The sequence below is a fragment of the Orycteropus afer genome, unplaced genomic scaffold (assembly GCF_000298275.1).
Source record: "Orycteropus afer afer isolate SDZICR_OR568_19922 unplaced genomic scaffold, OryAfe1.0 scaffold00751, whole genome shotgun sequence".
Lineage (NCBI taxonomy): Eukaryota > Metazoa > Chordata > Mammalia > Tubulidentata > Orycteropodidae > Orycteropus > Orycteropus afer.
The window spans coordinates 76,221-102,356 of NW_006922338.1; the positions used below are offsets into that span (position 1 = coordinate 76,221).

At 55.6% G+C, this 26,136-nt stretch overlaps 1 protein-coding gene across 1 annotated transcript; it reads right to left on the reverse strand.

Moving 5' to 3' along the window:
- Positions 1-391: 391 nt before the first annotated feature.
- Positions 392-26,126, reverse strand: NPRL3 (NPR3 like, GATOR1 complex subunit). The gene is made up of 13 exons (XM_042783218.1): positions 26,009-26,126; positions 23,156-23,225; positions 16,138-16,267; positions 14,694-14,768; positions 11,286-11,439; positions 9,895-9,976; positions 6,106-6,243; positions 5,860-6,016; positions 3,668-3,774; positions 3,139-3,268; positions 1,480-1,669; positions 648-840; positions 392-557 (listed from the first exon to the last, which is right to left on the reverse strand). The coding sequence occupies exons 1-13, from the start codon at positions 26,124-26,126 to the stop codon at positions 392-394; spliced, it is 1,710 nt and encodes a 569-aa protein (XP_042639152.1).
- Positions 26,127-26,136: the final 10 nt, after the last annotated feature.

Consider the following 26,136-nt stretch of genomic DNA (forward strand, 5'->3'; position numbering starts at 1 on the left):
ACGGGCTCTACTCTGACAGGCTTTTAGTCTTTTAGTGACCAAATAAATGCATTTGTTTCTAGAACAGTGGTGTCTGGGCCCTGGCTAGAGCCCCTCAGTGTCAGTGACCATCTGAAGTCAGCTCTGTTCACGGACAGGAAGGGCAGGGTCCCTGTGTGGGGGTACCTCCCATCCCATAGGAACATGCACAGGTGACAGCTCAGTCCCTGGCATCGAGGTGTGGAATTCTCAGCTGGGCAAGCAAGGCCACGAGCACGGGGACCACGGGAGATGCCCCCGTCCAGTCCCCAGGGTACTGGGCCCACACACAGGCTGGGGGCAGAGTCGGGAAGAAGGAAGGGGGTCTGGGGGACTGCCGGTGCTCTCCCTGCTCCTGGCCTGGTGGGCCGTCTCACTGCAGCAGAGCCTGGAAGACGGCAATGACGGGGTCCTCGTGGGTGGTTACCACCAGCACGCTTCGGAACTTGTCAAAGAGTGTGAGCAGCTGGGAACGCCGTGTGTTCTCGTTGTACATGATCTCCTCCAGGTGGTGGCGGCCCCGGAAATAGTGCAGGAGCCTGGTAAGGGCATCGGCCTCAGTCACAGCCCCAGGCCCGTGCTGCTCGCCCCCTGGGATCCCAACCCCCTGCCCCTCCGGGGAGCCCTACCTGGCGAACATGCGCAGGTCCTCGGGGTTCTGGGCAGCAGGCACACTGAGGATGGCCTCACGCTCGTGCTCCGACAGACTGGCCAGCAGGCTCTCCGTCATCCTCTTGTTGAGGGGCGAGTCCCCACTGGGAAGCAGCTCAGCGCTGGAGTTGTCCATGCTGGGGCTGGTCAGGGTCATGTCGTCACTGCTGGCTGTGGGGGTAGGGTCAGGGCTCTGCATTCCAGACCCAAGGACCCCAACTTGAGAGTGCTTCTTTAGTGCCAAGGAGCTCAGCAGAACCTCACCCCTAAGGGGTGATACTGCCTCTCCCTGAACCCCTAGGACAGTCAGTACAGACAACAGGGCCCCTCTTTCTTGAATAGCATGAAGGTACTGAGCAGAGGATCTGAACAAGCAGCCCTTGCATTGAGGGGGTGCAGGAAGGGATGTGAACATGCATGTGGAGGGGTGTATACATGAGTATGTGAGTGTGCATGCATGTGAGCAGTGTACGTGGGAGTGTATGCGTGTGCAGGTGGGTGGATGTGTGTGTACATGAGGTGCATGTAAGTGGGGTGTACAATGGGTATGAATGCTGTGTGTGTACATGGTATACACAGAAGTTAAGTGTATGGGTGGGGTGTACTTGCAAGTGTGGACATGCATGGGGCATGTGCATGTGGATATATATGTGAGTGTAAGCATGCACGTGTGTGTGAATGTCCACTTGTGTGCATGCACATGTTTGCACGTATGTGCAGCCTTAGGAGTGAGCGTCACTCACAGCAGTGCCCCTGTGTCTCCTAGCACCACCTACTATGGCCGGATGGATGCCCTGGGGGTCCTCTTACTTGGAGAGCCGAAGCTGAGGGCATTGGGTGTACTGAGGCTGCGGCCCCCGACGCGGGCAGGAAGGGGCAGGTCGTCCTCACGAGGCCGAGCCTCCTCCTCGCGGGGTGCAGCCATGAGGCAGACGTAGGTGTGCAGCTGGACCAGGAGCCGGTGCTGCAGCATCCACACCACCATCTGAATGAGCTGGGTCTGCAGGAGGGGTGAAGCCAGCAGTGGGGAGGGAGCCACATGCAACCCCAGTCACCTGGGGGCTAGCCGGGACAGATGGTAGCCGGGAAGGCCCCTCACCTTGGAAGAGGTGCCTTGGCAGCTGGCCAGCTCTACAAAGCAGTCTGCCCCCAGGAAGCTGGGGGAAGCTCACCCAGCCCAGATCACTCGTGCAGCAGCCCACCCCAGACTTGGGCTACCTCACAGTGGGGCAGGAGGGCCCTGTCAGCATCCCCTCCAACAGCTACCACATGCAGCTGAGTCCACAGAGATACCCTTTCTGTTGGCTGGACCCCAGAGCAGAAAAGCCCCCAGTGAGTGCCAGGAGGAGGCTGGGCAGCCCCTAGAGCATGGTGCTGACCTCGCCCCTGCCCTCCCTGAGCGACGAGAGCCCCTCCCGTATGTGGAAGGAGCCATCATCATTATCATCGGGCCACAGCTGCAGCAGAGTCTAGCAGCACACTCAGAACATCCTTAGGACAGCCAAAGAGCTGCTGGCTGGGCTGCCTGGAGGAGGTGGCCAGGGAGGGTGTGGGAGGGGATGAACTGTGGTCAAAACCCACCGAAATGTGAAAGCACCGTAAAATACCTACACTGACAAACTAAGAAAGTAAGGGTTTGATGAGTCTTCAATCAACACGGGGTGGGGAGGCTCCACCCTGGGCCTGTGAAGTTCTGACCAGCCCCTTCCACCTCCTGAAAGGGCACGGCCTGGAAAAATCTGATAAAAGTGTATGTAGACCAGGGGGCTTCAGCCGACAATGTCCACCTCCCTCAGCACTGCCCAGAGGGGTGTGGGGGGCAGACCTACAGGGACTTTAATTTGGCGCCAGCCTGACTTAAGCCTGGAAACAGCGCCGGGAAAGGCTGCTTTGGCAGCTGTCACAGCATCCCAGCAGAGAGGTACTGGGACCCTCCCAAGTCAGAGGGGGACAGGACCTAGCCAGTCGGCACTCACTAACACTTCACTTTTGAAGACAAAACCTTGAGAGAACCAACTGCCTGTCCCAAACAGTCCTGCTGGGCCCACTGCAGCAGTGAGAAGGGGTGTGGACCTCACACCTGCCATCCCTTAAGCCCAAGGCCCTCAGGAAGCTCCCTGGACAGGGCCCCAGGTCTGTCTGCCCTCTCAGTTGGGGACCAATTGTCCTGACAGTCATATCCTGAGATCCTGTGGCCTCTCTGCACCCCTGGTCTGTGGGAGAAACCCAGGCCGGCCCAGTCCAGCCCGGGCCAGCCTCCCAGTTTGCCCCCATGAGAACTCCACCCACTAGAGCCTGGGTGGGCTCCTTGGGGGAGGGGAGCAGCCAGTGCCGTCACCACGGCCAGGCAGTAAGTCCCTGCAGTTCAGGCCCAGAAACAGACCCATGTAGGCAGTGGTGCAGAGGGTCCCTGTGGTCAGGGCTGTCCACACCCACTGTACCCAGGCCCCTGGGAGTACTGTGACTCACCTCTGGCACTGGGGGTGCCAGGGGGCTCCTGAATTCCGACAGGGAGACGGGCAGGGAAAACTTGGCAAGAACAGATGGCAGGTCGTGTGATGGGAACTGGCGGGAGAACTGCTCAGTCAGCGGAGAGTACCTGGACGGAGGGTGATGGCAGGGCTCAGCACAGAACCCCCACACCGGGCTGTGCGCTTTGTGCTGAGCTCTCCAGGGAACAATGCCCCACAACTTTGGTGCCCCTGCCATGGGGCAGTGAGGGGTCACAGGAGCCCAGGGGAGATAGTGTACATCGACATCTGACGGCCCTCAGCTGGACAGAGCTCAGGCTTCATCTGGGGCAGCCACAGTCCCTCAGTCCTGGGCCCTACTGAGCTCCACCTGCCCCTTCCTGGGACACACGCAACTGGAAGCTGCAGTGCAGGAGAGTCACGGCCCCCAGCCGTGCAGGGCACTCACACACACACACACACACACTGGTGCTGGGTGACAGCATGTAGATGTTGTTCACGGCCCCCCAGCCGTGCAGGGCACTCACACACACACACTGGCGTTGGGCGACAGCATGTAGATGTTGTTCTCACACAGTGGGTACACAATGATGGCCTTGCCCCAGTACACCAGGTGGGCTGCAAGCTGGAACACCTGTGGGCAGAGAGAAGCGGCTGGGAGAGCGTCCTGCAGGGCCCCTCAGGCACCTGGTGCTGTCTCACCATGCCTGGGCCTGAGGTTATCCTGGCTCTCACCCTGGAATGTGGGCATCCACAGGGACCCAGCATGGGGACGGGTCTTCAGACCCTCCCACAGTGGACCAGAGCCTGTGAACAGGTCTAAGAAGCATGGACCTGCCCACCATTGGTGTCCTCTTTGGCTCAAGGCACACCTGGGTTTGGCTGGACTGCCTGCAGGGCCAATACCACCCCCCAAAGGTCAGAGAGTGCCATCAGGGCTGGACCCCAGGGGCTCTGTGCAGCCACACGAGTGGCAAACGCAGACAGAAACAACAAAGAAAACGGGGCTGCAGGGAGGGAGGACGGGAAGTGAAGAGGGCAAGAAAGGGACATCAAAGCTCCCATAGCAAGGGCAAGGCAAGATGTCAGGGCACATGGCCCCACATCAGACAGACCCCCAGACAGAACGCCAGCACACAGGCATCAGACAGCCCCCCAGACAGAACGGCCGGCACACAGGCATCAGACAGCCCCCCAGACATTACGGCTGGCACAGAGGCCCCACATCGGACAGCCCCCCCAGACAGAACAGCCGGCACACGGGCCCCACGTCGGACGGCCCCCTAGACAGAACAGCCAGCACTGTTCACGCTGCTGTGCAGGGCCTGTGCCCCACAGACAATATGCGAGGGCAGGACAGGTCATACTGGGTTTTCCCCTCTGGGAGATGATACGGAAGCAGCCACGTGGTGCCTGGGAAGTGCTCTTATAGAGGTGGACAAAGGAGTGGGACAGAGGAACCAAAACCCACGTCCAGCTGATTCTGACTCGGTGCTCCAGGAAACAATGGAACTGCCCACAGGATTTCTGTGGCTGTCAATCTTCACAGAAGCAAGACTACCACATCTTTTTCCCCTGGAGTAGCTGGTGGGTTCGAACCACCGACCTTTCAGTTAGCAGCTAAGCACTTAACCACTGCAACACCAGGCCTCCTTTGCTATGAATGAAGAGATCCCAAAAGGCTTCTTTGGGAAAAAGCAGTGTGCTCTGAGCCTCGGGGATAAGCTTGTGTAACGGGAAGGCAGCAAGGTGCCGTGGGGTCCTGCCTTCCAGGGAGACAGCTCAGTGGGGATGGCCAGTGGAGCCAGAGGGCCCCAGAAACCCCCAGGGCTGCCCCAGCCTGGCCTGAAGCTCTGGCTGCCACGCTGGCAGTGGGGTCCCAGAGCTGAGGCTCTGCTGCCCCCTGGTGGCCACACAGTGCACACTGGCCCTGCATTAATGTCATCGGGTATGGTCTATGGCCTCTCCACGCCTGAACCCTCATCTGGCCTCAGGCATGGTGCCCACCACCCACCCCAGCCACCAGTGCTACTCAGTCCTGAGTGATCATGAATGATGAGCAAGGGGAACAGCCTGTCGCCCAAGGCCGTCCCCTCCCACTTCTCTGCTTTTCTTCATGCCCAGGAGCCAGACCTCAGATGAGGCTCTGTTGGTGGAGGGGCTCCCCTGCTGTGCAGACACACAGTGCAGCGGTCAGCACTATGGGTGAGCCACTGGCCTGCACTCACGTCCTGCCTCTGCGGACACGAGCTTCTCTCCTGAGCTTCCAGGCTGTTGTGCCCCTGCAGGGGGGGGGCTCTGGTGGCATAGTGCCTAAGGTATGTGACTGCTAACCAGAAGGCTGGCGGTTCAAACCCACGTGCCACTCCTCGGAAGGAAGGCTGGGCAATCTACTTCCGTAGTGATACCACCTCGGAAACCCAATGAGGGGTCACTATGAGTCAGATCCGACTCAACGGCAGTGAGTTTTCTTCTTGTTGTTTTTTGAGGGGGGGACTACCTGAGGTGAGGCTCCCACCAACTGCACTTGCTCCTGCCTGAGCTGTGCCCCAGCATGGGGGTGGCCTTCCTCAGCCCTCACACAGCCAGTACCACCCTCGACACAGATGAGGTCAGTCCTGCAGCCCTGACCCTGGTCTGATTCAGATACCAGAACCTGAGTCCATCCCGAAGAAACACCTGCCGTGGGCAGCCCTGTCACCCAGACCCGAAGTGGTACCTGCAGCAGCGCCAGGTCAGCATCTTGGGCCAGCTGCTGCAGGTTCTTCACGGCCGTGGCGGTCCTGATCACACGCACCAGGGCCGGGGAGCAGTCCACAGGCAGCTCGGCCAGCAGAGACTTCTCGTCGGTGAGCAGCAGCAGGGCATGGTAGGGGCTGCAGGCAGAGGACAGAGGTGTGTGGTGGTGGCCAAGCCCACAGATGGTAAGAGTCCTCGGGGGAGAGGAGGCTGCGGGGATGCTCACCGGATGGCCTTCAGGCTCCGCTCCATGGCCTCAGGCGGGATCAGGCTCGAGGCCACATAGTGGATCTTGTGGGGCAGACAGAAGCTCACCTCCAGCCAGTTGTTGATGCGCAGCTGCACGACGCCCGAGGAGCAGAGGCTGCAGAGAGCACAGGGCAGTGTGGGTGCAGCGTCCGCACCGGCACCCGGCACACCAAGGCGCACGCTCAGTCTCGCCGGGGACGCAGGGCGGGCCACAAACACAAGATTCCTGGCAGCCTTGGCATTGCTAGGCCAGAAAGGGCACCTGGGGTTCGAGAAGTACCATCTGTCTGTCCTGGGGCTGAAAGCGTCCTCTCTACATGGGGCAAGAGCCAACTCACTCCTGCCCCAGATCCCCTCCTTTGCACCCCATGCCCCTACATCCACCTCACGCTCCCTCACCCACCCCTCCTTATGCCTTCGCCCACTCTCTGTGCCCCCTTACCCACCCAGGCTCCAGTCCTGACAGCCAGCCACACCCAGGACCTGCCCTGACCCCTGATGGAGTCACAGGTGTGGCCAGGGCAAGGACCTGTCTCTAAAAGTGAGGGGCTGGTAAGAGGGTCAGGGCAGGTGGTGCCAGGACCCAGGAGAGCTGGCCAGTGCTGGTGGCCCCTCTGGTGCAATGCTGGGTCCTTTACATGTAGAGACCAGCAGTCACTGTAAGAAACCCATCCAGACCAGCCTGCCACCCCCCAGTGCCCACATACCCCCACCTTGGATGTGGTGACCCTGTTCTCTCAGGCCCTGAACTGTAACCACACCCACACCCACCCTGGACCACCACCAGTGCTGTGCGCTCTACCTGCAGGCCATGGCCGGGGCCCAGAGCACTGCCTGTCCCTGGCCGCCCCGCAGCACACCTTGGCCCAGCATCCACCCTCTGTCCATCCAGCCAGCCCGTCACCTGTCTCTCCCTCCATCTGTCACTCCATCCATTCATCTGTCCTCCATCAGTCCATCTGCCTGTCCATCTGGCATTCCCTACTCAAACCTGCCCCACCTCAGCCACAAAGCCCATGACCAGCCAGATGTTGGCAACATTGCTCCAGCTGCCCTACCTCTCTGGCCCAGCCACACACATACCTGTGCTCAGTGCCACGCCACCTGTGCACTCAGGCCTCTTGGCCTGTGCTCAGCCCCTCACTCGGCTCACCTCCCAACCAGCATTCCAGCTGGTGAGGAGAGGGGCTCACCCAGCACCTTGGCACGTGACAGGCCCACAGAAGGATTTCATGAGGAAGGTAGCGGCCAAGGAACCCCTGCCCTCTCCGAGTGGCCTAAGTGCCCAGGAGCCCCTCTCAGAGGGTCCTGACTTTACAGGGGGGTGTGGTCAGACCCATGGGCAGGGTGTAGGGTCAGGGCCAGTAAAGAACGGGCAGGGGGTTCTGCATTCAGCTCAGCCAGGCCTGGCTCTGTGGGGAGTTCGCAGGGGACCTGGCCGGGCCCTGTGGAAAGACAAGGAGCCCTGGCCACATATCCAGGCCAGCTGGGTGTGGGCAAGGAGAGAGCTATGACAGCACTGAGCCCTCCACACAGACCTCCCTGGGCCTAGGGGTCTGATTCCTTGGTAGGTCATGCCCCCTACTTCCACTCCATTGATGGTCTGAGGGGAACAGGAGACAGGCAAGCCTGAGCCCAGACCAGGAGGGCTGCTAGTGAAGGCTCCAGGAGATCTGACTCAGCAGCCAACCTGGGCCAACCCAGGAGCCACAGGAGAGCGCGCCTGTGCCTGCATAGTGACCCACAGCGCCTGTCTCCAGGGCCTCCTGTGAGAGGCCACTTCTGCACACCCATCATTCCATTTCCCCTGTTCTTTAACCCCTGCCCTCTTCCCGTCACTCCCAGGAGAGTCCGACTCTGCTCTGCTATTTTTGGGGGTCGGGTCCACCAAGACACCCACCTCCAGTCAAGTGCGGGCAGCCAGTGCCTTCTACCAGCCAGCATATGTTGAGGCTGGTGCAACTAGGGATGCCGACAGACCGTCCAGGAGGCCTCAGAGGAGTCGGGCAGACCCTGCAGGGGAGGCCAGGTATACGCCTGCTGCCACCACTAGCTCCCAGGAGGCACAGGCTTAGGGGAGCCAGGAGCTGCCCCAGAAGTCTGTCGCAGGGAAGGGAAAGGTCTGTCCGTGCTCCTAAAATCTAAACGTTGAAGATGAGACTCTCCAACACAGAAGGGCCCGGCCCTATGTTTTCTGTGAAGCTTTCTGTGGGCCTGTCAGTAAAATGCCTGGTAGGATAATGCTGTGCCCCAAGGTTTGCCCGTCAGACCCCAGCCTGGACAGGACTGCAGAGACGGAACGTGGCCTTCACATGTACCCTAACCTCCACATCCAAGGTGGAATGTGACAGCTTACTCCACCACCCTCGCGTCAGCTTGAATCCTGACTTCAGTCCTTTTTGGTGTCTCCTTGGGACAGATGCCAGCACCCCTGCCCAAGAGACCATCTGTTCCCAGCACCAGGAGCTCCTCCTGCCTGGGCATGGGCACTTCAAAAGGCCCACCTGGCACTGCACACGGAGTATTACCCATGCGTGTATTTTCACAGACACAGGGACTCTGTCTCAGAATGTTTGAAAAAGGCCCCCAGCCCACGCTGCCCTCGGCCGTCAGCAGCACGCAGGCACCTCCGCAGCCCTTATGCTCCAGGGTGACCCTGGGCAGTGCTTCCCAAGCTCAGTCCCCGGGCCACTCCAGGCCAACAGTCACATCTGCTCTAAGCCCCAGCTGTACCCCAGGAGCCTTGGCGTCTGGTCTGTTCCACACCACAGGGGCACTCACACTCCCTCTTACAGCAAGACCTGTACTGGCAGCCCAGGGTGGGGCTGGGGGTGACCCCTGAAGCCACGTCATGTGTCCTGTAGGTGGCGCTGCACCTCAGTCTGGCCCAGCAGTTGCCTGTCCCAATAGAGGTGGGCCTCTAACTTTCCTATAGAGTTCACATGAAAGAAACCACATTCCTTTTTTTCTTTAAAGTGGATGGCTTGCTTTTTTAAGAAAATTCCAAGTGAAGCTGGAGCCTGATTCGAACTGAAGCATGTACGTGTCACTCAGGGTAAGGGCACACTTTCAGAATAAGGGTTCCTGAGACCAGCAAGTCAAGACTGGGGAGCAGTCACAAGCTTATCACAAGGAAAAGGCTGATGTGACAACGTGAGACAGAAAGAGAAGGGTCACAGGACCACAGAGAGGCTCAGCTGCCCAGAGCAGAAGGGACCAGAAACCAAAGTGATCCCCACAAAAGGCCCGTTTCAAACTGCCTGGTGGTGATGGGGAAGACCCACACCTAGAGGTCACTGAAATAAGGTCAAAGATGGTTGAACAACTACAACTTAGATTCCAAAAGACAGGTGGCCCTCCTGTAAGGGCAGCTACCCATTCCAACAGAGATGAGGCAGGGACCAGCTCAAGAGACCCAGAACACAAGGGAGAGCTGCTCAAGAGACCATCACACCCCAACAGAGCTAGTACCATACCCCCCATGTAACCCAACACCTGGGAGGGTCTAGATGTCTTAGGACACTAGCCACCTTCAGACATTCAACACCCCAGCACCAACTTCTCCCAACACCCAGTGCCACCGTGACATGAGGGGACAGGTCAGGGACCTGGCTCCGTGTCACACTTAGAATGTGCTTTGAGATCCTCACACCCGCCTGCAGGTGGTGCTGGGTGTGTCTGCCCCTCCCCAACACCCAAACAGGAACAGCACCACCCAAGGTGGTGGCCTGCCACAGAGGCCTGGGGCCACCACTGCCTGTCTCACCTGTCATATGCGTCCTTGAGGTCTCTGGCCAGCTTGCACTTGGGCAGGATGTGATGGAACGGGGATTGGGGGCCTTCGGTTGCTGCAAGAATGCCAAATTGGAAGATTTACAGTTTCCAGACTAGCAGACCTTTACAGGCCACAACAGGGAACACAGTAGTTAAGTGCTTGGCTGCTAACCAGAAGGTCAGCAGTTTGAACTCACCAGCCACTCCACGGGAGAAAGATGTGGCAGTCTGCTTCTATAAAGACCGACCTCATGGGAAATCCTATGGGCTAGTTCTGCTCTGGGAGCTCTGGTAGCATAGTGCCTAAAGCACTTGACTGCTAACCAGAAGGCTGGCGGTTCAAACCCACCAGCCACTCCTCGGAAGGAAGGTTGGGCAATCCTACTTCCGTAGTGATAACTGCCTCGGAAACCCAAGGAGGGGTCGCTATGAGTTGGGGCCAACTCGATGGCACATAACAACAACAACAACAACAGTTCTGCTCTGCCCCAGACGGCTGGTATGGTCAGAATCGACAGAACAGGTTTCAGTTAAGTAACCTGAAATCAAACATTTGGAAATTCTCCGCTCCTTTTTATAAGTCTACATCCTCTGGTAGCACAGTGGCTAAGGCACTTGACTGCTAACCAGAAGGCTGGCGGTTCAAACCCACCAGCCACTCCTCGGAAGGAAGGTTGGGCAATCCTACTTCCGTAGTGATACTGCCTCGGAAACCCAAGGAGGGGTTGCTATGAGTCGGGGCCGACTCGACAGCAAACAACGACAACGACGACATCCAGGTGAATCAGAACTCAAGGCAGTGGATCTATTTTGTGTCTCCATGGAACATGTGTGTTTGGAGTTCACTGGGCCCTCTTGTCACTGGCAGAATGCTGTCCCCGAGAGCTTCTCCACAGCCCCCCAAACCCACATGCCTCCTCCCTGCCCAGGCATCCCCACTGCACACACACATAGGTTTATGTCATGCAATCCAGTTATACGACTGTCTTTTCTTGAAACATTTTCGTGAATCTCTCAAACATGCTTAAACTAAAATTTCTTTCTTTCTTCTGGTGATTGTGGAAAGAACCCTTAAAAAACCACAGCTTCTTCTGGACCCTGATCATCAGGATTGTAATTATATAACTAACTGTCCAAACCCTCCATGGGCTTCACGTGTTGACAGCCAACAATCAAAAAATACACTCAAGGCCCCAGAGCTTTTCCAAGCCGACTCCACATTTGGTCCCACAGGCCCACTCTACATCTGCCCTCTCACTTCCAGTTGCCTGGGAGGCTCTTGCACCCCCAGTTCTGAGCCAGCAGGAGGTGCCAACCCCTCCCGAGGCCAGCACAGAGGTGGGAGGTGCTGGGCCCGTTGCACAGACCACCCAGTGCGCTCACCGTTGGAAACGGCGGAGACCTCGTCCTGCAGAGCCAGGATCAGCTTGGCCTCACGGGTGAGGTACTGGCAGCGTCGCTCCTCATGCTGCAAGACCACAGCAATGCGTCGTGACAGGGTGTGCAGGCAGCTGATGACCGACGGGTCCGCGTTGGCCTGCACGGGTGGGTGCACGTGGCTCACATGCATGTGAGGGAAGTGTGGGTGGCTCCCTATAGAAGCCCATGTGACGGGACCCCTGCTTCTCTCCCCAGAGGCCACGGCTGGGCTGTCCCCTGCATGCCTTCCTGAGACCCTCCTCAGAAATGAAAGCAACCCCTGAACATGTGGCCCAGTGGCACAGGGTGCAGCGTGGCAGTGGGGACAGCTGTGCCTAGTCCGATCCTGAAAGTTGCTGCAGGGACAGGAACAGAGCTCTGTAGAGTCCCCTGATGGCGGTGCTGCATAGTGGGGCCACCATGTTGGGCTAGCACAAGAGGGCAGGGGGAGGGTGACTTCTGCTCAGCCCCTGACCAGGGTGACCAGAGAAGGGCTGGCTGAAGGCACAGACCTGCCCACCCACCCGCCATGTCACCATGAGTACCAGTCTCCTCATTCGAGGAAAAGTAATGGCTGCCGAGAGGAGGGGTCTGGTCAAACATGTAAGGCAGTCGGATGGTAATACCCAGCTCAAATGCTGGGCAGTGCTTGGGGCTGTGCTTGGGGCCGAGCCTGCCTGTAAGATGTGGAGGCAGAACTAACAGGCCGTCCCAGCAGGGCACACTATCCCATCTGTCCCTTGAATACTTTCCCTTAGAGAAACTCAGCACAAGGATGAGAGGCCAAGCCCCACTCCCATACCCCACCTGAGCGGAACCCTTCAAGGTGGTACACAGGCTCTCAGGAACAAGAAGGGCCTTGCCTCAGCCACTGGAGCCTATCGGGATCACAGGGGGGCCAGGCAGGTCTGGGAAGGTGTTTCAGGCACAGATAGTGGCACCATGACTCAGGGTTTCAGGAGGCAACAGGACTGATGAGTCATTCTAGAGGTGGGGGAGAAGGCAGAGGGATGGGTGGGGCCACTGACTGGGGCCTTAGATGCTGCCTCCCCTGCTTATCTGGTGAGCAGGCCCAGGCCCACAGCGGCCCACAGCCAACCTCTGGCCAAAGCCCAAACCTGAGCTCAGCAGCATGTTCTCTGCAGGGACTAAAGAGAGTCACACAGAACTCAAGCCAGCGTCCCACCCTCCAGGCCGCAGAGGGGACGAGCATGCTCCCAGCCCAGACTGCAGCCTTGCACCCTCTGCGTCTAGGTTGTCCCTAGCTGTCAACAGCTGTCAACAGCTGCTCCCCTAAAGGCCACAGGATGGGGACCTGGTTTTGTAGGGTAAATATACTCACAAAAGACACGTGAAACAGATCCTGGGGAGAACAACACCCCCAGTAGAACAGGGGAAGGGCCTGGTCACCTGACTGTCCTCTGAAGAACAGGCCACACCAATGCTGTCTGTCACGGACACACTAAGCTGTCCCAAGCCCCCAGTGGGGTCTGAGCTGCTCTAGCCCCAGAACCCCACGTGGGTGTGAGCTAGCTCACAGCTAATGTCCTGCTGGCAGAAACTTGGGCACAGAGAACAGACAATCAGGACGGGGACAAGGGGTGCTCTAGGCTGGCCAGGAGGTAAGAGGCCCTATCCAATGGCACGGGTCAGATGGCAACGGGGGCATGCTCAATGGAGGTGTTAGCTGGTACAGCGCCTCGTGGTGAAGTTTGTCGGACGTGCATCAGACATTGTGGCATATTTCACAGAGCCATGGTCTGAAGTCATTCGGGGTAAAAAGACCACAGGTCTGGGTTTGTCTGAGCAACAGAGTGTGAGAGAAGGAAGCCGGGGAGCCGGGGTGCAAGCTTGATGGCTGTGAACCTCAGACGGCTATGGGAGGGCTCTCCAAACTCTGCTGAGTAGACATTTTCCTGTGACTACTAAAAAGAAGGAGACAGTCTTGTCCACCCTAAAGACTGACCCTTGGCGTTACCAAACTCCCTTGCTGCACCAGCTGTGGCCGTGCTGTTTTACTTCCTGTCACTATCACTCAGCAGGAGTCATCTCCACACCTCTCTAGGGACCACCTCGTCCATGTCTCTGCCTCTCAAGGACACATGCTGCTCTGCGTAAACTGCCATGTCAAACGACCAACAGCGGGACACTAGGCTTCCACTGTAATTACGATCATAAAAATCTTTGTGCAGTCTTACAATCTGCACACTTCCTGGCAGGCTCCAAAGTGGGATGCTGGAGGGCCTGTCCTCACCACTCTCCAGAAGGGGACTTGCCTGCACCGCCCGGTGAGTCCATGATGCCCCGATTGATCGGTGCTGAAGGGGACGGGACTGTCATAGTTTGGGTTCTCCTCTCCCAGGCTGCTTCACAGGGATAAGGTACAGAGTTGTAGTGTCCCCTGGGACCCTGGGACTCCAGAGACAGCCCCTGGTCACTTGCATCCTCCACTGCTAGCAGGGTGGCCACCCAACAGGGGCTCTTCTCTGTCTGGCCATGGCCATGAGCCATTTGGACCCATGGGCCCCTGTGAGAGGGCCCTCCTGACGCCTTGCTGTCAGCTCACTCTACAGAACTGCACTGCAGGCTCAGCCACCAGGGCTCGGCCAGCCCTCCTTGACACCCCTGCACGTGAGCCTTCGGGCAGAGTCACGTGAAGACTGCAGGACACTCAGTTCCCTGGTGAGAGCTGACCCCGGGGCATCTCCAGCTCCAAAGAGTCCCCCTATTTAACCACCACTGGGTACAAGGGAGGGATCTCTGCTGGCGTAGTGCCTAAGGCACTTGACTGCTAACCAGAAAGCTGGTGGTTCAAACCCACCAGCTGCTCCTCGAAAGGAAGACTGGGCAATCTACTTCCATAGTGATACTGCCTCAGAAACCCAAGGAGGGGTCACTGTGAGTAGGATCCAGCTCAAAGGCAGTGAGCTTGGTTTCTGGTTTGGGTACAAGGGTCATTAGTATCTCACAGCCCTTCATGACAAAAGCCAGTCCTTACCAGGAGCATTTTCTCTTTATCTGCACCTCAGTGTTTTGGCAGCTTCACTGAAAAGGGACTTCCTATAACTAGTCAGGACACAACCCTACATAGAGCTACAGAGTGCCTGAGAAGTAATGAGGCCTGGGTTCTGCCTCCATCCCAGGAGGAGCGTGCTGTACCCCAGGAGAGGCATACACCCCAAGAGAGGCCTACACCCCAAGAGGGAGTCTGCATCCCCAGAGAAGCCTGCTGTACCCCAGGAGGGGCCTGAACCCCAGGAAGGAGCCACACCCAAGGCAGTCTGAACAGAGTCAGGGACACACTCAATAGAAACACTGCCTCCCCCACCTCCCGCTGCTGGTCCCCTCCAGCCATTTACACCAGCCACTCACCCTCAGTGCAAACACCACGTTAAACAGAATCATGGTGGGCGTCTCTCTCTTTGGGGATGGATCTGTTTTGGAAGCCTGTAAAGGAGACATCACTCTATAAAAGAGGCCACAGCTCCCAAGAAAGGCTGCAGAGAGCCGCTGCACTTCTAGCCCAGAGATGCCCAGGGTGTAGCAGGGCTGGGAGAGGACAGAGCTCAGGGTCTCTGAGGGCCAGGCGAGTGTCTGCCGCACGGACAGGCAGAGCCAGGCCGTCTGTGCTAAGACTGGAAGGTCTAATTCCGTCCCAGTGGGATAAGACCTGCCTATGCACAGACGTGCCCAGAGGAGGTGCGACAGAGGGGCTGAAATTGACTGAATGCTGTCTGCCTACGCTCACTGTCCCGTGTCCACCTGCATCTCCCCAGGCTTCTCTGCAGGAGTGACGGCACTCAGGACAGTACAGGACAGCAGAGACCTGAGCAGGCTTGGGCCGGGAAGGGGGGGTCAGCCTCACTCTGAACTAGCCCTTCTCTCTGGGCCCTGCTCCAGCATCTCACTCACACGTGTGCCCTACAAAGCTGACTCGGGCACCAGGCAGGACTGCAGCTACATGCAGGTGCCAAAGCTCTCTTCCTTCCCCAACAAGGGGGATAGGCATTGTCTGTGAGGGACACAGTGAGGCAGGAACATGGCATCCATGGGCAGCAAAGAACACCAGCCTGGGGAAACTGGACAGCCGCGTTTCCAGCTACATCCAGCACCTTAGAAGCTCATTCCAGGCACTTAGTTAATAACGGGATTGGGACCGCACACAACTCCTGGGTCACGCAAACGGAGCTAAAGACGCCTCTGCGTGGAGACCCTGCATATTGTCTGCAGGGCCTGGTGAGCTGTCCCCTGGGGTGACAACCAGAGACCTGGCACCCCATCTTGGTCAAATTCCCAGCACATACAGATGCTAGGCACTGTCGAAGGTGCTCAGTAACACGAACTCTCATGCTACCCTTGCACAAGTAAGAAGCAACGCTTCTACCATCTCAGAGAACCAACAAGTGTTTGGCAGATGCTGCGCAACTCATTTCCTTGGCCTCCCTGGAAGCAGACATACCCGGAAAGGCCAGAGTCAGAAGACACCTGGAATACAAACAACGGTCCAAAAGCTTGGGGTAGGGACTGAACCACTGGGGGGTGAGGAGGACCTTTCACCACTGTACCCCCAGAGCTTGGAAGTGCCAAGCCACAGATGCAGGGCTCAGCTCCCAGAGCCAGGATGGACTATGCCTGCCCAAGGAGAACCGTCCCATCCCAGGAAAAACTGCAATGAGCTGTATCTTCCCGGGGAGAACAGGACTTGCCCAGGGAACCCTGCCCACCTAGAATGGTACCTGCCCAGAAAGAAAACATACCTGCCCATGGGGGACGTATCTGCCCAGGGAGAACCACACCTGCCCAGGACGGGTCGTACCTGCCCCAGAGCATGCTGCAGCAGTGTCGGGTGCCCAACAAACCGCACGTTATCGATCTTCAGTTCAAATTTTTGGCCACACATTTCAGACTTTGTTGCCAAAATTGTTGCCAGAATAACATCCGAAAACCTTAAAATTAAAAAAAAAAAAAAAAGACTAAATAGGTAGAAAGGGAATTAGCCAGCACACAGCATAGCACCATGAGCACCACCCCAGAAGGGTTTGGCAAAGGGCAGCTTCACGGAGCTGCTATGCCCCACTGCAGACTGGAAGCATCTATGAGTCACCACTGCAGTGACCCCAAGGTCAGGGGCGTCAGTCACCAGGGTCACAGGTGGGAAAGCATGAGAAGCAGCTGGCCCATGCAGTCACTCCCCACGTGCGCCTGAGATTCAGGAGGGAAATGCCGTACAGGTGGCACAGAAGGACCTCAACAGGGGCTGGCCCAGCCTCTCCCAGTGTGACCAGGTCTGGGACCAGGTCGGCAGCCCTCACCCACTGCCACCCCGGGAGATGGGGCCTCGCTCAACATTGGCCAGTGTGCTAAGGAAAGCCTTCAACTTTGCCTCCTAGAACTCTCCTTACCACATGTACTTGTTGTTATTGTTATGTGCCATCGAGTTGTACCCAACTCAGAGCGACCCCTCCTTGGGTTTCCGAGGCAGCATCACTATGGAAGTAGATTGCCTAGTCTTCCTTCCGAGGAGTGGCTGGTGGGTTTGAACTGCCAGCCTTCTGGTTAGCAGTCAAGTGCCTTAGGCACTATGCTACCAGAGCTCCTCACATGTACTTAGACCTTCCAATCTGTATCAGGAAGGAAACTTGCAAATGTGCAAAATCCACTGACAGACCCACAACAGTCACAACTACTTGTAAATGATATTACACAAGGATAAATGTGACTGGCTACCTCAGAGGAGTGAAAAGGCTGTATTATGGGGGAGAATAGCTTGTGTGCCGCCTCTGCCTAACCCCCATTCAAAGTATATCTGCACACTTGTGCTTCCCACTGACACCTTGCTCATGCCCACACAAGGAGATAGGCTGTGGTGGACGCTGACCACAGCCCAGGCCAGTGCAGGAGGATACCGCGCCCGTCTCCCAGCCGTGGAAAAGCATGCTGAACATCCTGGCAGGGCGATCACACTCTTCTGGGGACACTGCCCCAGGAATGGAGAACCCTCAAAAGAAGAAAAGAAAAAAAAACCCACTGCCCTTGAGTCGATTCCAACTCATAGCAATCCCCTTTGGATTTCTGAGGCAGTAAATCTTGATGGAAGTAGATTGCCCAGTCTTCCTTCAGTAGAGCAGCTGGTGGGTTTGAACCACCAACCTTCTGGTTAGCAGTCAGGCCTTAGGCTCCTAAATCAGGCTGTGCAGGGCAGACGTCCCAGACATATTTCTCCTGGAGCACTCCGTGGCTGGGGAGGGTAACTAACACCAAGGCCTCTGTTTTCTGCTGCACCTCAGTTACAGCAAATGACAGTGGATAAAAGGGCTCAGGAAGGGCTTCTCCTCCCAGGTGCCCCAACACACAACAGGGCTCAGCACCTGCTGGCAGGTGGGGGCCCAGCACTGCCAAGGCCCTGGGGACTGGGCTGGTTCCCAGGCCTCAGCCAGGACTCATGAGGTCCTCTAACTATCTAAGGTGGCCCTGTATGTCCTAGAACACACCGGACGCCAGAGGCCATGGCCAGGACTGCAGCTGGGCCTCTGACGATGTGTGAACAGGGCCAGGATGCTCAGCCCGGGGCCGCCCACAGCTCTGCACCTGGAATATCGTTCCGCTGTGAAGCAACCAGAGACAGAAAATTCCTGGAAGGCCCTCAGCGAGACGGCCTGACACAGGGGCTGCATCGATGGGCTCAGGTACAGCAAAGATTATGAGGCTGGCTCAGGCCAGGCAGCTTTTCCTGTTGTACACGGGGTCGCTATGACTCAGAGCCCATCCACTCCACTGCCATCGAGTTGATTCAGACTCACAGCAACCCCACAGGACAGAGCAGAACAGCCCCCATAGGGTTTCCAAGACTGTAAATCTTCATGGAAGCAGACTGCCTCATCTTTCTCCCATGGAGCGGTTGGTGGGTTTAAACCAGTAACCTTTTGGTTAACAGCTAAGCACTTTAACCACTGTGCCACCAGGACTCCTTGACCAGAGACCATAAAGGCGGCACATACTTCATTTGAAAACTTTACAGGAAATCCTTCCAGGTGGCTCACTATGCCCTGGACCACATGTGGGGGACGTGGTCATGTGGAGGGAGGATGTAGGTAGTTAAAACCAAACACTTCTGCCCTATCAGCTGACCCACTGCCAACATGCCAGGTCCCATCCAAACAGCCCCAGCCTCCTCCTCCCCGCCCCCGCCCCACTCCACCCCCGTCTGTGGCTCAGGGCATAGAGATAACAGAGAAATGACCCCACCTACCCAGAAAGCTCACTTTTCCTGTGATAGCCAATCTTCCCTGAAGCACGGCTGTTATGACCAGTCACACACAAGCCCCACCCTCAGCCTCCAGTTCAGGGGGACCCCGCTGCAGTTCAGCTGTGCGGTGGGGCTCTGGGCCCTTAGAGGCAAGCAGAGATGGCCCAGTTCACAGCTATAAACCTCTCACTCCCAGGTTCCCTGCCCTAAGCCAAATAAAAGTGCTTTCCCCTTGGGAGGGCAGGAGCAGGGGCTGCAGAGAGCAAGTAGCTGGCTGAGAGCCGTGGGAACAAAGCGCCCCGCTGCCACAAGGCAGTCTTGGGGACTCTGGGTGGCCAGCAGGGTGGCGGTTGGGCTGAACACACCTGGCCCCCCATAGAAACCCACTCCCTGCAGCCAGCTTAGTGTTTCCTTACTAACTGCTATGATGACAAAATGCTGGAGCAGCCTGTACTTTGTATATGGGGTCTGGTGACACACAAACACAGAGCTGTGTCATGAGATGAAGGCAAAACTGTTATCAGTAGCAAACTGAGCCACCAACAAGTGACAATGGTGGCTTGCACAATTCCAAATTCCAAACACCCTTTTCCTTTGCACTGATGTAAATTTAACTGTAACAACACAATTGTGAAACTGGCTTTGGGAAAACTCGAGACCCCTGAACAACTTAAACTCAAGGAAACGGAGATGAGACTGCGCAGCGGGAAGATGAGCCGGGTGTCGATCCCTCTGAGACAGCCGCAGCCCTGCTTTCTGGGGCGACCTGGAGGACGCTGCACCTACGGCCCTGTGGGTTACTCAAGCGTTCTACCTGCAGTCTGACTCAGTTACCTCCAACTCCCAGGGAGACAGCCACAGTCCGGGAGGCAATCAGAGCAGGTGACACGGGGACGGGAAGGTCCCGTCTCACCCGCAACCCCCGACCAAGTTCATGTTAACTCCAAGGACAATGTCTTTGCCTAAGTATCACTCCTAACGCCCACTCTGGCCAAAACTCTGAGAAGTGGAGCAAGGGGTGGGAGGGCTTTTCCCGGGGGGGTAGAGAGGGCTGGGAAGAGGAGGGCTCGCTGCTGCTAGCCCCCCCTCAGGGCTGCCACCAACTGCGACCTGGCCTCTTGGGGAAAAGAAAAATAATGTCACGTAGATACAATAACCCAGGGTGGGGAAGAGGGCACGGGCCAGGGGCTGGCAGTGAGGTACAAGCCAGAGCTGTGTGCTTCATTAGTTCCTTCTTCAACATTGAGGAGATGAGGAATTAAGTACAATTATGAGACGAGAAGGCAGCAGAATCGAGGCAGAAAAACAGTGGGGAGGTCTTGGTCTTACCCTGCAACCAACTGCTCATCGGTTGGAACACATGGCTCACTGGAACGGGAACGAGACCATCGAGACCAAACAGAAACACATTGCTTTTACAAACCATGAAAAGTTACGAGGTGTTTCATAAAGACAGTGTTACAGTCCGGCAGAGGCACCATCATTAAGCATAACTGCTGAACATCACAGCCAAGCAACTTACCAGACAGGAAAGAGGGTGTGAGGACACTGGCCACCCTGGACACTTACCACGTGGTGTTCTCAGTAAAGCTCAGATTCTCACACGTACATACAGGCTGGTGGGAACTGGAGTCCCTTCGGCAGCAAGTGTAGCGGAAGGCCAGGTTCAAAGCCCAGCTCCACCAAGATTAGCCGGACAGGCTTCTCACTGTCTCCACAGGAATAAGGAGACTCACACATCTTTGAAACTGTACCCACTGACATTGAGTCAATTCCAACTCATAGCGACCCTCTAGGACAGGGCAGAACTACTCCATAGGGTTTCCAAAGCTATAAATCGCTACAGAAGCAAACTGCTTCATCTTCCTCCCATAGTGACAGGTAGATTCGAACCACTGACCTGTTGTAGATTCGAACCACTGACCTGTTGGCTAGCAGCCTAATGCTCTAACCACGGCACCACCAGAGCTCCTGCATAACGCCACGTAAACACCACCAGCCAAGTTCTGGGAATCCTGCGGCTCCCAAAGCCCCCGCCCGGCACGTGGCCACAGCCTCATCAGACCCTCTGCACAGCCCTGTGCAAGGCCATCAAGGCGGAGCTGAGTGTGTGCACACAGGACCCCTTGGGAACTTGTGCACTGTCCAACCCCAGTGTTGTAGAGTGGAACCAGGAAGTGCACACCAGTCAGAGGACACGAACCGCCTGGGTTTCTGCCCCTGCTGGTATGGAGGACCCATGAATTAATCACGGACCATCCTAGGCCCTAACAGCCCACTCACTAATAGGAGAATCACAACTTTTCTGAATGTGAACGTCAAGTCTTAGAGACAACGGACAATGTCCGTTTTCTTCTCTCTTTACTGAGTCCTAGAAAAGGAAAAAAAAGTAATGGCTGGTTCCTACCCCTTGAGGGGCATCTTGATGATTCACTTCATAAAACTAGCCCACTCTCTAAGCCAGTGCTGTCCAAGGGAACTTTCCAAAGTGATGGGAATGTTCCAAATCAGCACCATCAGATCCGCAGTCAGCAGTCACATGTGGCACTGAGCCCCTGAACTGTGCCCAGCGCAACTGAGCAACTGACTTGATCTGGTTTTAATTCATTCAACTTTACATGGTCAGTCTGGCCAGTACTACACAGGGCAGCTCTGCGTGCTCACGTCCCAAAGGAAGGCCACCGCCACACAGAAGTTCCTGTGTGGCCTGTGAGCATCACTGCATCCTGGCCAGCTGACAAACGGGAGCATCCTGCTGGTTCCACAGAGAAAAGCAGCTCTAAGAACGACAAGCCAGGAAAGCCCAGAGAACCGGCGGGATGCACCTTTACTTCACCACTCCAGAAAGAGGGCTCTGAATTATGACAGGGGCCCTGCAGGCACCAGGGGCAGGTGCCAGGAGCAGGCTGGGGTCCCGGCAGGCCTCTCTGACAAAATTAAGCAGGAGGGGACCTGAGCCCTCAGGGTATTGATCTACATTTCTGAAAACACCACCGAGAAGGAGGGCACCAACAGAAACTATGGTATGTCAAAGTTATCCAGTGAAGTAATCCTTCCACCTACTGAGAGAGTCGAAGGAGAACCGTCCCCTATGGGGATCAATTCTCACTGTGGGCCCCGTGGACACACCCACAACTTCTTACTCCTCTCCCACGGTTCTCCCACTTCACTACATTAAACATTCAATCAATTCCCTGGAAAACACCTTCATGGCTACTTTGCTTATCTTCATCATAAGCTTCTGAAAACTAACTGCAGGAGTTAGGTACTGCTGACCCCCTAGAAGGCCCTCCACATAGGCTGCCTCAAAGTGTGCTTCCTGAGTGTGCAACCAGCTTGAACCTCCAGTCTGCCGGTACACGAAGGAGTCCGGTGGAAGGAAAATGGTGGGAAGGGGTCAGCTGTACTCGAGGCTGGTCCGTGCAGGCAAAGAACAAAACACACACACTAGTGTGCAGGAGCCTAAAAGCTCTCTAGGTACCTGTGACAGAACCCGTATGGCCCACGTTGCCACCTTGAAAGGACAAGTCAGCCACAGGCTTCTTCTTCTTCTTCTTCTTTTTTTTTTTTTAGCTTTAACAAACAGAAATTTATTTTCTCACAGTTTAGGAGGCTAGAAGTCCAAATTCAGGGAGCCAACTGTAGAAGTCTTTCTCTCTCTGTTGGCTCTGGGGGAAGGTCCTAGTCTCCTTTTAACATCTGTGGGCTCAGCATTCCTTGGAGATCTCCATGAGATTTCTTGGCATCAATTTTGCCCAGGGTGTCAGCCACAGGCTTCTACATCGAGCAGAATATCCCACACATACCCTGCCCCGGGCAACTCCTACAGATCTCCCGTCCAAATCCAGTTCCTTGGAGAAGGTACTGGTCATGCCGGGGGCCCCCATCATCCCCACAGAAGAAAGAAATTCACACTCTTAAAACCATACACAGGTATGGTTGCCATGATGCCTGTGAGGGAACTGGAGAGGACATTAGATGGACATGTTGGAAGGCACAGGCCCCATTCAGAGGTCCCAACCACTTTCTCTCTGGCATAGCAGAGGCTGAGTCTCTACCCCACACAGGGGTCCAGGATAGGCAACTTAGAATTTTCTTCCTTCCCTGAGCCTGTGCTACCGCTTACTCAGCTCTGGGATGAACATAAGAAGTGGTCTCTTATGATACTTTCCACCCTGACAGCTCTCCCTAGTGACAGCAGGAAAGAACAGGAGCCTCTCTCACCTATATCCTGAAAGACTTTCAAGGCTCCGATCAGCCCTGGACTCAGCCCTGCCACCTGTATCACCACCTGGACCTAGCAAGGCTGTGCTGCACACGAGCCTCAGGGGCAACTTGGGGTCAGTCTCCAGACACCTGCATGAGGCACGGTGTCTGAGGACAGCACTGGGGCTACTGCTGTATCCTTCTCACAGGACATGACCAGCTTAACCAAGCACACAGCCCACAGCTGGAACATGTGTTCAAATCGGGCAGCGAAGCAGAGACTGGCAATGTGGCCGCCAGCTCTGAGCTACTGGAGGAAGCAACTAGGGCACAAGGGCTGGGGGACAAAGCCCCAATTCTGAGGTGGCAGCAAAGCCCTTACCTGGAGTCCCCGTCCTGGTCCTCAGGGTGGTCGCCCGTGCTGTTAACAGCGTATCTGCTACGCGGCTTATCTGAATAAGGGCAAAAGGGAAGGAGATAGCTAGGAAAACAGATCCATCCACACACGAGTGGATCAGGGAGACATTCAAAGGGATGGCTTCCCTGAGGCTATAAAAGCATGGGGAGATGCTTCTGCTACTGTGTTAACTGTTTAAAATAGGATTTTGTATATACACATACCTCCTCTCAGAATTATGGCAACTAGGTTGAAAAAATCACATAAAACAATGAACTTTTATATGTTGATACATCACTTTATATATATAAACAATGATATGCAATGGTAGTTAAAAAGTTTGAAACCTAGGGATGGACTTAAGAAGGGTGCAAGAGCCACATGAAGAAAACTCTAAAATACTAATAAGGAAACAGAAGCCTGGAACACATACCCCATTCTTGAAAAGGAAGGTTTGGCATAGAGATGCCATCTCTTCCCCAGATAACAGGTTTAAAGCTGTCCCCAATATAAATACCCACAGGCCTAGAGTGGGGCCTGACCCACAGAACAGTAAACAAGAATAGCAGGATGATACTGAAAAACATGACCCAGAAAACAGGAAACTATGCTCATTCTCATTCGTAAGTGAAATAAATGCACATTAAAACTACTACAACAGACGTGAAAGCAGGGACACAACCGAAACCTAACACCAGTGCTCACCGTAGCACTTTTCACAACAGCTAAAAGGTGGAAATGGAGCTGTCCATCAACAAATGAACGCATCACCAAAATGCGGCGTACCCACACAGAGGGATATTATGCAGCTGTGAAGAGAAAGAAGTCCTCCCGCATGGACGGACCTTCTCGGCATTACACTGAGTGAAGTGTCAGTCGCAAAAGCACAAATACCATATGGTCTCTACTGAATAGAAACCAAAGACTATTAACAGTTGGGATGGGAGGAGGGGGGAAAAGGGAGTTTTTGTTTGGGTGTTGTGGTGGTTATGTTTGTGTGTCAACTTGGCTGGGCCTGGTTGAGTGGCTGGGCAGCTATTCCCCATGATGTGACTGCCAATCAACTCCGTGGTGGGATCTACCACAAGCAGCTGAGTACTGCTTTGGGTATGTGGTCTGCTTCCCGTATATAAGCAGCAGCTTTGGGAATGGTCTCTGGCACGCTTAGACCCTGTGTGTAGCCGTGTAGTTGCTCAGCAGCCTGCTATGCTCTTCTGACCTTGGGATTTACAACGGACTTAAGTTAATGGCCTGCCGTGTGGTTTGGTAACATCGGGACTGTGCCTTTTTACTTGTCAACCTTGGGGCTTTTCAGCCTCAGCAGCCAGCAGCTGCCTGAGTGAAGAACTGCTTCTAGCTCCAGTGGGCTGGGAGCAGGAGGCAGAGCTGGACCCCAAGGTTGAGGGGCTTTCACCCAGCCCTTAGAGCCTGGCACTTTGAACTTGGACGTAAAGCCTCCAAATTGTAAGCATAAACTCCTGTTTGTTAAGGCCATCCCATTTGTGGTATGTTTCCTGTCAGAGTGGCATTAGATAACCAGAACAGGTGGTATTGAGTTTACGTTAAAAGTGGTGGAATATTTTGGAAAAGGATAGTAATAATGGTGGTACAACATGAAAAATGTCAACAATGAAACTGAATCGTCAATGTGAAAGTTATGTCCGCAAATGTTTTGGTGTGTTTATTTTCACCAAAATTAAAAACAAAAACAAAAAACCTATGAGATGCAATTTTTCACTGATCAGACTAACAAAGATTGAAAAAGCTGATATATTAAAAACAGTCATCACCCTTTAGATCCAGCCATTCCACCTCTGGAAACTGGTTCCACGGATAATCTGCAAAGTGAGTTCTATCCAGTCAGCAGCACTGAACAGCCTGGGAACAGCTCATGCACCAGCAACGGAGAACTGGATGCATAAATCACAGCATGTTCAGCTCATGGGATCCACTGCAGTCATTAAAGAAAGAGACTGCCCGATGCATTCTGACGTTACAGCCAGCGTGCAAAGCTCAAACAAAACCAGAGCAGCGGAACACCTGGCGCTACCCGGGTTAGAAAACACCGCGTCCTTGCACAGGAAGAGCTGAAAAGACGCATGGGGAAATGGGGAGTGTAGCTGCCCCCGCAAGGGGAACTGGGTTGCTGGGAAGTCAGCTGTGAGAAGGGACTTTACTTTCATTCTAAGCCCCTTTGTGCCTTCAAACTTTGGGTCACAGTGGCAAGTTTAAGGGTAATTTTAAAACAACTTTTAAATGAAAAATCAAACATTCATAATAGTGAAAAACTGCAAGCACCCTAAATCGTCATCCGTAGGGGTCCTATGCGGTGGTATGCTACAGGGCAAGAGAATGAGGCCGCCCTCTGGTCTCCTAAACTGGAAGGGGCTTCGAGGCAACTGCCGTGCAGCAACGCGAAGCTGCAGAAACGTGCGTGCGCCATCGACCTGCTGGACGAGCAGTGACCGCGCGCGCCATCGGCCTGCTGGACAAGCAGTCACCAGGACCCGACGTTCTCTCTCGGGCGGGAGGGGGACCAGAACTGGGGGGCGTGGTCAGAGAACCTTCCGATGCATTTGCCATTTGACAGTTCTCCGCAGAGGAACACATTCATACACGGTTCCATATTTTAAACCGTAAAAGAGGCTGGGCCGACTGGGCAGGTGCTAGCGACAGCGGCTGTGGGACAGTGACCTGAGTGGTTTCTTGTTTCTGTGGCTTCTCTGCATACTTCTGCCCCCGAGCGGGCGCCAATACGTCATCAGGAAGAGCCAACAGGAGGTGGCCGAGGGGCCGCTCGCGCTGCTGAGGAGCGCCCGCCGCCCAGCGCCCACTTACTTGTCTGGGACGCCGGGTGCTCCTGGCTCCTCTGGAAGGGGTATCTGAACAGCAGCTTATTGCCTCTGCTCCCCGAGCTCACCAGAATCACGCTGATGGGGCTAGTGTTGTCCCCCATCCTGTACGGG